The sequence below is a fragment of the Tenrec ecaudatus genome, chromosome 9 (genome assembly GCF_050624435.1).
Source record: "Tenrec ecaudatus isolate mTenEca1 chromosome 9, mTenEca1.hap1, whole genome shotgun sequence".
Lineage (NCBI taxonomy): Eukaryota > Metazoa > Chordata > Mammalia > Afrosoricida > Tenrecidae > Tenrec > Tenrec ecaudatus.
In genome coordinates, this window is record NC_134538.1 from 86644394 (window position 1) to 86659516 (window position 15123).

Genomic DNA, 15123 nt, shown 5'->3' on the forward strand with positions numbered 1-15123 from the left:
TTGGACAGAAACTAGTTTGTTTCTTTTTAAAAACCATTTATTTCCATGTGAGATAACCCTCATATATCCAAATATAATAATTTCATTGCCAACTGCTACTAAGAACACCACCTAAGCCAATACTTAGTCATTCTTTAAAAAAATTAAAATCCATTAAAAATCCTGGTTGTGTGCATTTACACCTTTGGCAATAAACATGCTATTCAGACTTATTAAGGAAAAAAGCACTGCATATTTTATAGCGAGACCTGCAGCCTCTGTATGCCTTAAATTACATCTGAACATTTAAAATACAAATAATTAGACTAAATATAATTTATATGTTTCCTGGTATCTTCCTGAAGCCAGAATATATCATTAAATACTCACCATATAAATTTTAGTTGCGTCTCAGTGCAATTATCTCCTGAATTATTAGACCAACAATTTCCTGTCAACAATCTGTGATAAAAAGCCTGGCTTTTGTAGCCATGTGTCCTGTTAGTGGTTGAAGCTCCTAGAAGTCCAAGGACCAGACAGACTGGCACTATCACATTGAAAAATTCACAAAACACAAGGTTTATAGTTGCATTACCACTCTACATATACCTTTATGATGCTTCCAAAGGTCCAAGTGACAGAAGCACATCTTCATTTTTAACATAAATTTTCTGAGTATTGTGCTCTGATCTTACTTGGCACAGTTGTATAAACTTAATTTTTCTGAATCAGAGTAATCATTACTACACTAAGTGGTAATACTCTTATAACTAACTAGGCCCTTAAGACTTGGCTGTACAAAACCACAAACTTAAGCTACAAATTGTAAATTCCAGGTTATGAATGTTTGATGTGTATGACAACTCATACTTGCCTTCAGTATTATGTAAATTTACCCTAATTTAGAAATAACTGAATCAACCTCTGTTTGGGGCAAATTTTTCATCACAATCACCATCAGTTGTGGCACGTGCTGCTTTTAAATCTTCAAAAGGCTGCGTTTTCTTGCACTAAGGGTTAATATGAACCGTATTCCTTTGTTCTTATTCACAAATTCGACTTACAGACTACTCAGGAACAGGTCTCGTTCATGGCCTTTTGTCAGTGGATCAGAACATTTTCCTTGTAGACGACTACATATTTGCTGTCTCCCCCGCTAACATTCTTGCATGTGCTCACATACGTACATGCTTTGCTGTATCTAATCTTGTTATGTGGTAGAGGCTGGGAAATCTGATAAGCGAAGTTGTTACAGTAATGCATCCATTATGTCAGCAAGGCTCTGCAAGAGAACTGCAGGGCTCTCCCAGGAGGACAAGGCAACAGCTTTTGCTTTATAGACTTGGTGGCATCTATGAGGCCTATATTGCTTCTTAGGGTCTCTGTGAGATTAAACAATATTTAAATCATGCTTTCATTTCCAGATCTTCCTACAATTCCCTAACATTTATTACTGAAAAATATTTAAGCTGAAAAGTCCCTAAATCAAATTTTAATTTCCATAAATGTCGACAGCAATGGCTGCAAATTAACATTAAACCTGAATTGGTGTTTTTTGGCGGCATGTTCAGAAAAATGGTGACCAAATCTTTAGACCACAGAATTATGAAGAGGTGCCAATACATTTTCTACTGAGAAACATTTGCTTTCCAGTGTTCATCATGATAAGAAGGTTGATAGTTCAAACAATTTATTGCTGCTTCATATTGTACATAATTAAATGAAGAAACATGTTAAACTCAAGGGAATTTTTAATAGGTTACTTGCAATTGTTATTGCAGGCAACAACGTGTACATGATTTTATTTCCAAATCCACAAAAAACAAATTTTATACAAATCAGCACTGTAAAAATGTCAATTACAGCCCCAGAGGCTTTGCTGGCAGAATAATTGTCTAAATTCTAGAATATGGGAAACAGGTTTGTTTTTTTTTTTCCTGGAATCATCTTTTTAAAATTTTTTTTACAAAAAAAATGTACAAGTGAAATGTTACTACAAAACTTTTTATAAGGAAATTTTGCAAAACATTTACATTTCACCATCAACTATTTCTGTTTTAAAATCATTATGTAGATTTAATACCCTATGCTGCACATCAATTTATGTGGGATGACAACTTAGTGACATGCATAAAAAAACACCACAAGGCATTAAAATGAAGACTTAAATACAAATATTGTTGCAATAAAACAGTTATAAAATTGAAAAATAGGACCTAAACATCATGCTTATCTAAGTTTGACAAATTAACTTTTTCTCCTAGATCACACACTTTTATTACTGCTCTCATGAGAGTGTGATAAATAATGACTTGACATCAAGTTCTAATGTAATCAGCAACACATACACAAACCTAACCAAAGAAAGTATACTATAAGAAAAAACTATTCTAACACTGGAGTTCTACCATGATAAATACACAGCTTTGCACTGATAATTACAATAAAGAAAAGTTTTATAATGGCGGCAAAGGGAATGAACAGTGAAATGCCATTAAAGACTCTACTGCACATCTGTGCCCTATTACTTATAACAGCTAGATCCCACTGAGTCAAATAAAGGACACTGAAATTTACGATTCTTATAAGACAGAAAAGTGGACTCCGAATGGTATGCAGAACAGACTGCAAAAATATTTCTAATTCCCGTGGTGAAATGTGCACCTGCTAACACAAATTAATATTATATGCTATAAAGCTATCCAGATTCCACTTGATAAATTTATAATAGGCCTCATTGTTGATTAAAAGATAACTTTTATTTCTCATCAGCACACACAGGTATGCATTAAAAGTGGCTCCTGGGATAATGGTGCAGAGTGCTCATACATGGTTTTAACAGCAACAAAAGGTCACTCTGAGTTAACATGATTAAAATATTAAGAAAATTTCTTTGCATAAAAAAATTTAAGCACTGATTGTGTAGCATAATGACAGATAAAATATATATTTGATGTTTCAGCTATGTGATAAAATTAAAATGAACACTACCAAATGCTCCTCTGTACCAAACAAAATAACGAATTGATTCTGATGTTTTATAGCCAGATACATCAGTTATTAGAGTACATTAAATAAAATATACAAAACAATTTACAAAATCCAACTAAAATTTAAAGACTCTGTTACAAGTCTACAAAAGCTTTAAGAAACTTGAAATCTATAACCACAGTGTAAAATTTTTTTCCCTTTAATCTCAAAGCTTTTTTATACAAACTGAAAGCACAAAAGGCCTTCAGTTATATAGAACGCTACAAAGGGCTGGCCGAGAGTGTACACAGTGTAAACAGTGATCATTACAGTATTTCTCCTTCACCAGAAAGTACACAAAAGTCACAATTTTGGAAGAGAATTTGCATGAGTACTGGTTTTCCTGAAATAATGACAAATGCACAAGAAAATTGGACCTATTTTCACAAAATTCCCAAACTGGTGATGCTATGAATTAATAAATCAAGAAGCTTAAAAATTTTAGCTTTCAAATGGTTAATTTTGTGAATTATGATTCTGTATAAATATTTTTTCTTAACATGCAATACCTTGCTAGTAATGTTTTAGTAATTTGCATACACCCAATTTTTTTTCACATTAAACTTTTGGCCATCTTTCCTAAGACTTCAATAAGACCCTTGCATAAATAATTAAATTCATTTTTTCTTTAATCACTTATTTGACTGAAAATTATTCTGGCCTTTTAAAAAGAATTTTTGCTTCATAATAGCAGATCTATTATAAATGTGTTACATTTTATATTAATGGAAAATTCTGTTACGCACATAACATTACAGTACTCTTATAAATACCTATCAACCTTCTAACACAGGGCTATAAATAAAATGGAGTTGGCCAATTTTCAATAGAGAATAAAAAGAAAATTATAAAGGAGTCAAAAGACAATTTTCTGCTGGCCTTAAAAGAAGTGTGATAACTCTTTCTTTGGCTACAAAGTCAAAGCATAAAGAATTCTGTGTATTGTCAACATAACTCATATTTACAGAATATGAAACTACAGAATGATTTATACTCTATTGAAATATTTCCAATATAAACACTTTAAATGAATTTTGTGGCTCAACCTAGTTAGGAATATGAGCACTCCTAACTTTTACACGTTTCCTCTTACATTGTCTCATGTAATTTTTTCAGAAGCTATTACGAGTTCTGTTTTAGCTATTTCATCCAGCATTTCCTAAGGTTTCCATCTAAATTTTAATCTAAGATTTAGTTCTAAATTCCACTGTGTCTCCAAATGGAGAAAATAAATTGGGCTTCACTGATTGTCTGCATACACACTACTATAATGTAGTGGTAATAAAGATCTGAGGTGCATCTCAGATTACTTTTTTGGAACTTACCTAATTGAGCGGGTGAAGAATTCCTAACAATTAGAAAAGACGGCCAAAACAGTTTTCAATTGATTTCCAAAAATCAGGCTAAAAAAATACAGCATTATCCCTATCATCAGTTAACTACCTGTTTTCCTGTGCTAGAGAAAAAGAAAAAGGAAAATTATTACTGAAAGAATTTATAAGAAAGTACTTTCAATGAAAAAAGTCTAAGGTCTAGCCTGCAAACCACTGAGGTCTGTCTCTTTAAACATGTTAACACATGATACTGAGAGGGGAGGATTCTGTTTAAACGTTCTATGATATAGTTCCAAATAACTACAACTTATAGTTTGGAGGAAATACTTGTCCATCTGTTTCCAGTACATCAGTTGCTTTTTGTAATTTTTAAAATTCAACACTTTAGGTGTCGACCCAAACATTGGAATACATAAAGAAGCCAAGAATGAAAACATGATTCCGTACTCTGTAATCCACTTGGCCAGCCCATTTCCAGACTTTCAGAGGTGTGTAAACGGAAGTGCAGCACTAGAGGTCTCTGTATAAATAACTTTTCAGAATTCTTCCATATTGGTTGAAACGTTAGGAGTTGCTGGATTGGAATCTTGAGAAATGGCTGCAACCGTGACAATTCTCGGGGAGCCCAGCACCTCTGTTACAGAGGAGTCCAGCTCCCCAGAGGTAACGATGGCAAGGGCTGTCCCACCACCTTTCTTATTCTGGTGCGTTTTGACGTGCTTCGAGAGATGATCACTCCGCATAAACCTCTTAGAGCATTCCGGACACTCAAATCGCTTTTCACCTGAACATGAAAACAGTAAGCAAACTTATAAATATTTAGAAGACTCTAAAATGCCATCAAATGAACAGTACAACGTAAGATAAAACGCATGTGGTTGGAAATAAAAGATCTTAGCTTAGTGAAAGTCCTGGTTCTGCTAGACGCGTTAAGGGTAGAAAAAGTAAAATGATCTGTCTGGGCCTCAGTTTCCTTTTCTACAAAATAGGAGCGTTTCTAAGAGAGTATCTCAAACATCTTTTCCAAGCATAGCAACAAATAATGTTCAGGGTATATATACTCCCTTCCTTAAAACTAATTACTTAGGTTTTACTTTTAATCCCTGAAGGAGAAAACTAGCTTATAACTATTTGAACTAAAATAATATAGTAATTTAACAGTGTATTGAGTTTCTTCAGAAGGTTAAAATGGGATGCAGGCACAAGCTAAATTTCAAATTTAATAGAGCCTGTGGTTTCATACACCAAGACTGCTGGTACAGTACCTCCTTAAGATGTAACAATTCTAGTGGAACTAACTACTTCTATGCTTTGGAATAAAAACTAACCTCTTCCGATGATACTTAAGTCATTTAAAGAGCCAGTTCATCTTTGTGCCCAATGGCTGAGGACCATGAAAACGTGGGTAAGTGGTATATCTGACATTAACAATGAATCAGTCTTCAGTCCTTCCTGAATCTACTTTTTCAGGGGATAAAACAAATGCTTCTCCAGTCTCATAACAGATTCTGGGCAAGGAAATTCAATATGGGTGATTTCTTTTTCTAGGTTCTGCTTTAGACTTAAAAGAAATTCTATTGACTATAAAGATTGTCTCTACTAGAGAACTTTCCCTTCTGTGTTTGCCTTTACTTTTTAAAAATTATATTTGCAGTATCTTGTAGAACTTTTCTTTCTTTCACATAAACTTAAGATATTTTAGCCAAAATCCTTAAAGACATTAAAAATAAAGGCAGTTTTAAGCTTTAGTAATGTAACTTTGATTTTCTGGATGCTCAAACTTATAAGGGCAAAAAATTGTAATCATGCTTTCTCCATTACTGATGTCACCCCACAAATTATCGGGTCTTTGGTCATTAGGGTTCAATGTGCCAAGTAGATCTTTGAGATGGTCTCTAAATTCAGGTGGGATAACTCAAGGGCATATATTGACTCCCATGTTTCCACAGTTCGCCTGTTAACATTGCACTGACTGATGATATTGACTTCTCCACTGTCTCCACAGATATAGTTAACTTAATTCCTGTGTATTCCATTCAGCAAGGTTCATGCGCACAGCTGCCATTTATAATGTCGAATAAAGGTATTAGTAATGAGAAAGTCCTTGGTCTTGCACAAGTCTATCATGTGACCTCTAGTTGACTCCAACTCCAAGGTCACAGTTTCCTACTGCTGATCATTCTTCATTTTAAACTTGTCTTTTCCAATAACCAGTAATCATCAATGCTTCCTGACTGCAACAGTCGATCAATTTCAGAAAGCAGATTATGATAAAAATCTTTAATTTACCCTTGTTTTTTAGGGATTGGTGTGCATTAACTGGGTTTTCCTTAGGCCAGCGGTTCTCAACCTATGGGCCGTGACCCCTTTGGGGGTCGAATGAACCTTTCACAGGGGTCGCCTGATTCATAACAGTAGCAAAGTTACAGTAATGAAGTAGCAACGAAAATAATTGTATGGTCTGGGGTCACCACAACTTGAGGAACTGTATGAAAGGATCGCGGCATTAGGAAGGTTGAGAACCACTGCCTTAGGCAAATAGATGTTATCCTATCACTCCCTGACAGCATTGTTCTTTTGGATCTATATCTTGTAATATTCTTTTTCACAACGAGTACAAGGTTGTTCATGTTCAACTAGTCATTCCTGGCATAGCAGACCATATTCAAAATGGCAATTACCAGTCGATTTCAGCTGACTAATGACTAGGATATCTTTCTGTGTTCCATTCATTTTTTATAATTTCCAATTTTCCTAGAGTCATACTTCATATATTCCACATTCCGATTATTCATGAAAGTCCATAGCTGTATATATATATGTAGTTTTTTCATTTTGAGTCAGGCCACATCAGCAAAGCTTTGCTCCATCTGGCTCATTTCAGGCACCTGCACTTTGAGGAGGCAGCTCTCTTCCAGTTCAATGTTGAACGCATTCCAGAGGGCCCTAACAAGCAACGTGCCGCTGCTACTCCTAAGACAAGGTGGCCGTGGCTAATCTTTTCTAGTAGTACACCTCCATGTCCTTCTTTCTGAAAGCTCTGCTGAGACATGCTCACCCTGGGCGACTGCTGTAATTTGAAACACCAGTGGCACAGCTTCCAGCATCACAACCGGGCAGACAGGTGGTCGTTTTATTAATCTAGTGAATTACGTTCATTAATTTTTGAAATGTTCAATCAGCCTTTCATTCCCTGGAGAATCCCTCCTTAGTCTTGAACTATTACGCTTGTTATGTGTTGCTGGATTTTGCTGAGGACTTTGTCATTGAGAGGCTACTGGTTTGTAGTTTGCTTCCCTCATGCTCTTCTCTGGCTTTGGTATCATGGCCGCTCTTGGCCCATAAAATGAATTGGGAAGAGATTGTAAAACTAACTGCCTAAGCTTTCAATGTCACACATTTGTAACTAATGTTTTTTCCTAAATAGATTTCATAATATCCATATTATCTATCTTTTTTTATAATTGCTAATTCATGTCTTCCAAGGAATTAGTTCATTTTACTGTGATTTACAAATCAGCAGTTCTTCATAACCAGTAAAAAGGTTCCTGAGTCAATTCTAACTCATAAGGCCACTTCAGAAGCATAATACTACGCCTTTTTTCATAGGTGTCTCTGGGTGAATTCAAGGTATTAATTAACAAGTGTGTTAACCATTACACCACTCTAGAGTTATTCAGAGCATTTCTTTATTTTACTTTTAATGTTTTACAATCTGTACTGATATGTTGGTAAATTTTCTCGTCCACTTTGATTAGAGCACATCAATTTTTATCTTTTCACAGAACCAGTTTTTTCATTTGTTGATCTTCTGTTTTTTTCTTATTTTGTTTTTCAATTTTATTGATTTCTACTTTATTTCCTTCCTTCTTCTTTGTTTTTGGTTTAATTCACATTTCATCTTCTAACTTCCTAAAGTAGATGTGATTATTTTTCTGCTTTACTATTAATGACATTTAGCAATATAAATGCACTGTAAGAATTCCTTTACATGTATTCCACACATTTTGGAATATAAAATTTATCTATTTCTATCAAGTCCAAAATACTTTCTAATTTCTCTTACAATTTCCTTTTGACCCAAAGCATGAGACTGTTGGCACAACATGTACATGTACACTGATTAAGTTCCAAATATATAAAGATTTTTTAAAGTATTTTTGCAATTTATCTCGAATAATATATAACCTGAAACCAAAAATGTAATTTCTGTTCTTTTGAATGTGTTAAGGTGTGGTTCATGTGCTCCAGGACAGAATTCTGCTGTGATTGGCTGGAGTATAAAATAAATGTCAATTTTAACAAGTTATTTAACACAACTGAGATCTTTGATATCTGTTTTGATTTTATGTCAATTAAGAAGAGTGATTAGGTCTCCAAGCATAATTATGAATTTGTCTACTTCATTTTTCAGTTGTAGCAATTTTTGCTGTAAATATTTTGGAGCTACTGGTATGTTATAGGAGCCCCAATTATATGATAGTTAAAGCACCTGGCTACTAGCCAAAAAGGTTGGCACTTTGAACTCACCGCATACTTCACAGGACAAAGATGTGGCAGTGTGCTTTTGTAAATATTTACAGCCTTAGAAAACCCACACACTGGTTTAATTCTGTCCTACAGGATCGCTTTTTGAGACAGAATCAACAACAATATTTGGTTTGGTTTTACTGATTACATTGATATATATTTAGGATTATTATGTTTTGTTGGTGAAGTGACTTTCATCTTAGAGATTATTCCCCTAAACCTGGCACTTTTCTTTGGCTTCTGAAGTCTATAACTGTTATTTATATAGCAATTATGATTAATAACTAATTTCCTTTGACTAGTCTTTGTATAATAATATTAAGTCCACCCCATCCTTTTCACATATTTATTAGATATTTAAATTTTAATAGTACACAGTTGGGTCATTTTTATGATGAAATCTGAAAATACGTTTTAAATAATTTTTATTTAAGGTAATTATGGATTTAAGACTTACATTTTACTGATTGTGTCCCAATTTCCATTGTCTTGTTCCTAATTTCTTTTGTATTCTTTTAATACTTTCTAGTATTCTATTTCAATTTATCCTCCCCACCCACCCAAATCTTTTGTATTATTAACTTTAGATGTTCTAGAGATTAGAATATGCATATCTCACTTTTCACAATATAAGTAACAACTTCCATAATTTCACAGTAACAAAAAAAATGTCTCAACTCTACTTTGTTATAGTTGCTACATGTTAGAAATTTTGGCTGAAACAATCTTACATATTTAAAATATTTTCAGGGAATAAAGACAGTTTGTTATATTTATCCTTGTACATCACATTTCTTCTGCTCTTCATTCAAGATTTTTCTTTGGTACCATGTTTGTTCAGCCTGAAAATACATTCTTTAGCATGTATTTATTCTCACAACAAATTCTTAGCTTTTCCTCCATGTTAGAATATTTTTATTTTGCGTTTGTTCCTGAAAGATATTTTCATTAAATATAAAATTTGAACAAAAAAACTTTTAGCATTGTGCCATGCAAGGTATGCTCTACACTTTATGCTCTCATGGCTTCTGAGTAAAAATTTGCTATATCAAACGCTGTGAATCTATCCGTAACATGCCATGTTATTTTTGCTCCTTTTCAAGATTTTTCTTTATTTACAATTAGCAGACCATCATTCTTCTGTCAATGTTTCATACTATGCTGTTTACACCATTGGTAAACAGATTTCAGCAGAGCATCTAGAGTAAGATCAGAAGAAAAAGGGTATCTAATGAAAGGCTTGCTACTGAGCATTTTATGAACAGCAGTCAGATAGAACACTGTCAGATAGAGTGCCAATAGATGAGCTTTTTAGATTAGAAGGCACACAATACACAATTAAGGAAGAGTTGCCTCTTCAAAGTAGAGTCTACCTTGACGATAAAGATGGAATAAAGCTTTGGGTACCTTCATCTGATAATGGGGCATGACTCAAGACCGAGAAAAAATTAACTGTAAAATCCATTAACAATAAAAACAGAACATATGAAATAAGAATCTATGAATACTAGAAGTTAGCAATGAGATAGAATATGTGAAAATCTATAGCCTAGGCATTAATGAACTGGAATGGAATGAACTAATATGGCCATTTTGAGTCCTATAATCCTATGATTTACTAAGCAGGGAATGACAAAATCAAGAGGAATGGCATCACATTTTTGGACAAAAAGAACATTTCAAGATCTATTCTTAAGTATAAAACTGTATGTCATAGGATAAGCACCAACCACTAAAGCAAATGAAGAAATAAAATAATTCTACCAATTTCTTCAGTATGAAATCGAAAAAACCATCAAAATGTTTTGATACTTATTGGTGACTGGAAATATGAAAGTCAGAAACACAGGAATGGACAGTAGTTGGTAAATATGGTCTTCATGATATAAATGAAGATAAGGATAAAATGATTTAAAAATAATTTTGCAAGACCCAAAACTTTTTTATTACAAATATATCTATTTTTCAACCACATAAACAGCTGACTATAAATGTGGACTTCCTCCAGATGTAATACACAGAAACCAAGTTGGCTACATATTTGGGAAGAGATCATGAAGAAGCTCAATATCATCAGCCAGAGCTAACTGTGGAATAGATTATCAAATGCTCACATGGAAATTCACATAAAAAATGAAGAAAAATTTTAATGAGCTTGAGTATATCCCACCTAATTTCTCTGACAACATTGGCCACTACTAATGACAGAAGATGTAACGACCTGTGCATGACATCAAAAATACCACACATGAAGGTCATTAAAAATATCAATAAAATATCAAAGTGGATGTCTGAAGAGACTCTGAAACTTGCTTTTGATCTTGAAGCAGGCTAAAGCAAATGAAAGAAATGATGAAGTAAAAAGATTTCTAAAGGCAGCTCCAGAAGACAGAATATTTTAATAAAATGTCCAAAGATCTGGAATTAGAAAGTCAAAGAGTAAGGACACACTCATCATATTTCACATTCAAAGAATTGAAGTAAAAATTTAAGCCTAGAGTTGCAATAATGAAGGATTCCATGGGCAAAATACCGAACAATGCAGGAAGTATCAAAAGAAAATGCAATACACAGAATCACTGTATTAACGTGAATTGACAGGCATCCAACAATTTAAAACAGTCGTATATAATCAAGAACCAATGGTAATGAAGAAAAAGTCCAAGCTGCACTGAAGGCATTGGTGAGAAACAAGGCTCCAAAAATTGACAGAATATTTTAAATACATGAGCAACTTGATGAAACATTGGAAGAACTCTCACATCTATACCAGAAAATCTGGGAGATAGCTACCTGGCAAGACAACTCGATAAGATCCATTGCTGAGCCATCCAAAGAAGGGTAACCCAGAAAAAGGGCAGAAATTACTGAACAGTGTCATTAATTTGCATAGAAATAAAATTTTGCTGAAGACAATTCAACAACAGTTACAGCAGTACATTAACAAGGAATTTCCAGAAATTCGGCAGATTTAGATGACATGGATGAGGGGTATCATTATGACTTGCTCAAAGTAAAGAATACCAGAATGATGCTTATTTGGGTTTTATTGACTATGCAAAAATATTGAACTGTGTGTATCATAAACGATGAAAAGAATAGGAATACATTATACTTCTTTGTGCTCACGAGAAACATGTATACAAGGACCAAGAAGCAGTAGTTCAAACACAATAAATGAATACTACTTGGTTTAAAATCAGGACAGGTGTGTCTAAGGGTTGCATCTTTTTACCATACTTTAATCTATATGCTGAGCAAAGGATCTACGAAATTAGACTATATGAAAATGACTTCTGGACTGGAGATTCATTAATAAGCTGTGATATGTAGATGACACAACCTAGCTAGATAAAACATAAGAGGACGCAATAACTTAAGATAGTCAAGGGCTGTACAGCCTTCAATATGGCTTACAAGTAAATGTAGATAAAACAAAAATCCTTACAACTGGACCAATGAATAACATCATACTAAATGGAGGAAGGACTGAAGTTGTCAAGGGCTTCATCTTGCTTAGATACATGATCAATGCTCATAGAAAGTTATCAAGAACCAAACAACATGGTGCACACTGCAAATGTGAGGAACAAGATCTCTTTGAAGAGCTGAAGATCAAGACTGTCACTTTTGAAGACTAAGGTGCACCTGGCCCAAGCCACGGTATTTTTCAATGGCCTTGTATACATATTAAAATTTTATAATAAGTAAGGAAATCACAGAAGAACTTATGCAATTGAATTATGGTATTGGTGTTGAATGTTGAAAGTACTGTAGACTGATTCTCAGAAGAACAAACAAATCTGTTTTGGAGACTAACAGTCATAACGCTCCTTCAGAGGCAAGGAGAATGAGACTTCATCTCACATACTTTGGACATGTTGTCAAGAGAGACCAGTCCATGGAGGACATCAAGCCTGGTACAATAGAGGGTCGGTGAAAAAAAGGAAGAACTTCAACAAGATGAACTGACACAGTGGCAACAACAATGGGCTGAAACATAACAACTGTGATGACTTAAAACCTGGCAGTGTTTTGTTGTACATAGGATCATTATGAGTCAGAACTGACTTAGTAGTACCCAACAACAAATGATTACCAGGAAATTGATTATGGCATATTTGGCCATAGTTTTACTTTCAGTTCCTATTTGGGATTAAGTAACCTTCTTGAGTTGGTAACTTTATGTCTATTACCTAATATGGAAATTTTAGTTTTATATTATTTCTTAAAAGTAGTTCTAGATCAATCCTTTCCCTCTACTTCTGGAATATTTTCACAGGTCCCTGTGGCTTAATTCCTTTCTCCTTAATATTCTCTCTTTCTCATTCTGACTATATAATTTCTATTTCTTTTTCTTCAAGTTCGCTGACTCTTATTTCTATTACTTTCATTTAGCAACTGAGCGTATTTAGTAAAAATTTTACTTTGAACATTTTTCTCAGGTCTTAAATTTTCATTGAAATAAAAAAGCTTCCCCATCACGAGACACGAAGTCCCTCACTGAACCATAGTGCTAGTGGGGACAACACTGAAGACACAGTGTGGAAATTGTGTCCGATCTGACCCCATCACTCACAGTGGACCAAAACACTAAGGGCGTGCAGCAGAGCGGCATGAGGAGAAAAGCAATGAAGGCCCCGGGGAATACCAAAAACAGACTTCGGGGACAGAGTGTGGCACCCATCAGACTCAACTGGAAAGCACTCCTAAAGGTTAAAAAAACAGACTTGGGACTATTTATAGGCTTCTCCTTTATTGTCACTGGCTTTCTTTTTTGTTGTTGTTGCTGTTAGTTGCCTTCCTTTGTTGTTTTGATTGACTTTACCTTGTTTTTTGCACTTATTAATATCTCTACATGTCTATCTAGATAAGATAGGCGGGATAAACAATTCAGAAAACGGGACTGACGGTTCGGGGGGCACACAGGAGACGGGGTAGTGGGAGAAAGGAAGGAGGTAGTCAACAAACCCAGGGACAAAGAAACAACAAGTGAACTAAAATCAATGGAGAGAAGGGTGTAGGATGCCGAGTGAGGCTTAATCAAGCGCAAGGTAACAGTGAGGAATTACTGCAACCCGAATGAAGGCCAAACATGTTGGTGGGACAAGAGGAAAGTAAAAGGAAATAGATGAAAGAAGTCGGAGGCAAAGGAAATTTAGAGGTCTAAATACAGGCATGTACATATGTAAATATATTTAAATAAAATGATAGGGAAATAGATCTATGTACTTACATTTGTATCTTAAGTATTAAGGTAGCAGATGGGCATTGGGCCTCGGACACAAGTACTCCCTCAAGACAAGAACACTTTGTTCTGATAATCCGGCATTCTGTGCCCTTCCTGACACAATTGCTGAAGATAAAATGGGTATATAAGCAAATGTGGTGAAGAAAGCTGATGGTGCCCAGCTATCAAAAGATATAGCATCTTGGGTCTTAAAGTCTTGAAGATAATCAAGCGGCCATCTAGCTGAGAAGCAACAAAGCCCACATGGAAGAAACACACCAGCCTGTGGGATCATGAGGTGTCCATGGGATCAGGTATCAGGCATCAAAGACCCAGAACAAAAATCATACCAATATGAAATGGGGTGGGGGCAGGAAAGCGGAAGGAGAACTCATGGAGACCCAAAGCCCATCTGTGCACAATTAGACATCCCCTTACAGAAGGGTCACAAGGAAGAGATGAGACAGTCAGGGTGTAGTATAGCACCGATGAAACATACAACTTTCCTCTAGTTCTTTAATGCTTTCTCGCCACCCTCCCCCAACTATCAAGACCTCAATTCTACCTTACAAATCTGACTAGACCAGAACATGTACACTGCTACAGATAACAGTCCCCTCCCCTTCCCCCAGGGAATCCAGGACAGATAAACCCGTCAGGACCAAAAATGAGACTAGAGATACTAGGAGGGTAAGGGAAGGTGGGAGGAGAAAGGGAGAATCGATTACAAGAATGACATATAATCCCTCTCAGGGGGGGCTAAACCACAGAAAAGTGGGTGAAAGGAGACAGCAGATGATGTACGAGACAGATGATGTAAGCTATGAAAATAATTTATAATATATCAAGGGTTCATGAGTGAGGGAGGGTGGGGGAAGAAGGAAAAAAATGGGCTGTTATCAAGCGCTCAAGTAGAAAGAAAATGCTTTGAAAATGATGATGGCAGCATGTGTACAAATATGCTCGACACAATGGATATTTGTATGGATTGTGATAAGAACTGTAAGAGTCCCAATAAAA

General features: G+C 35.0%; 1 protein-coding gene across 2 annotated transcripts in view; it reads right to left on the reverse strand.

Annotated features, from left to right (window-relative positions):
- Nucleotides 1-1772: 1772 nt before the first annotated feature.
- Nucleotides 1773-15123, reverse strand: part of SP4 (Sp4 transcription factor) — a 70967-nt gene continuing 57616 nt past the window's right edge. For both annotated transcript variants that reach the window (XM_075558321.1, XM_075558320.1), the window contains one exon: nt 1773-5127. In XM_075558321.1, the coding sequence (XP_075414436.1) occupies nt 4981-5127 (147 nt within the window). In that variant the 3' untranslated portion in view covers nt 1773-4980. The remainder of the gene's footprint in view (nt 5128-15123) is intronic.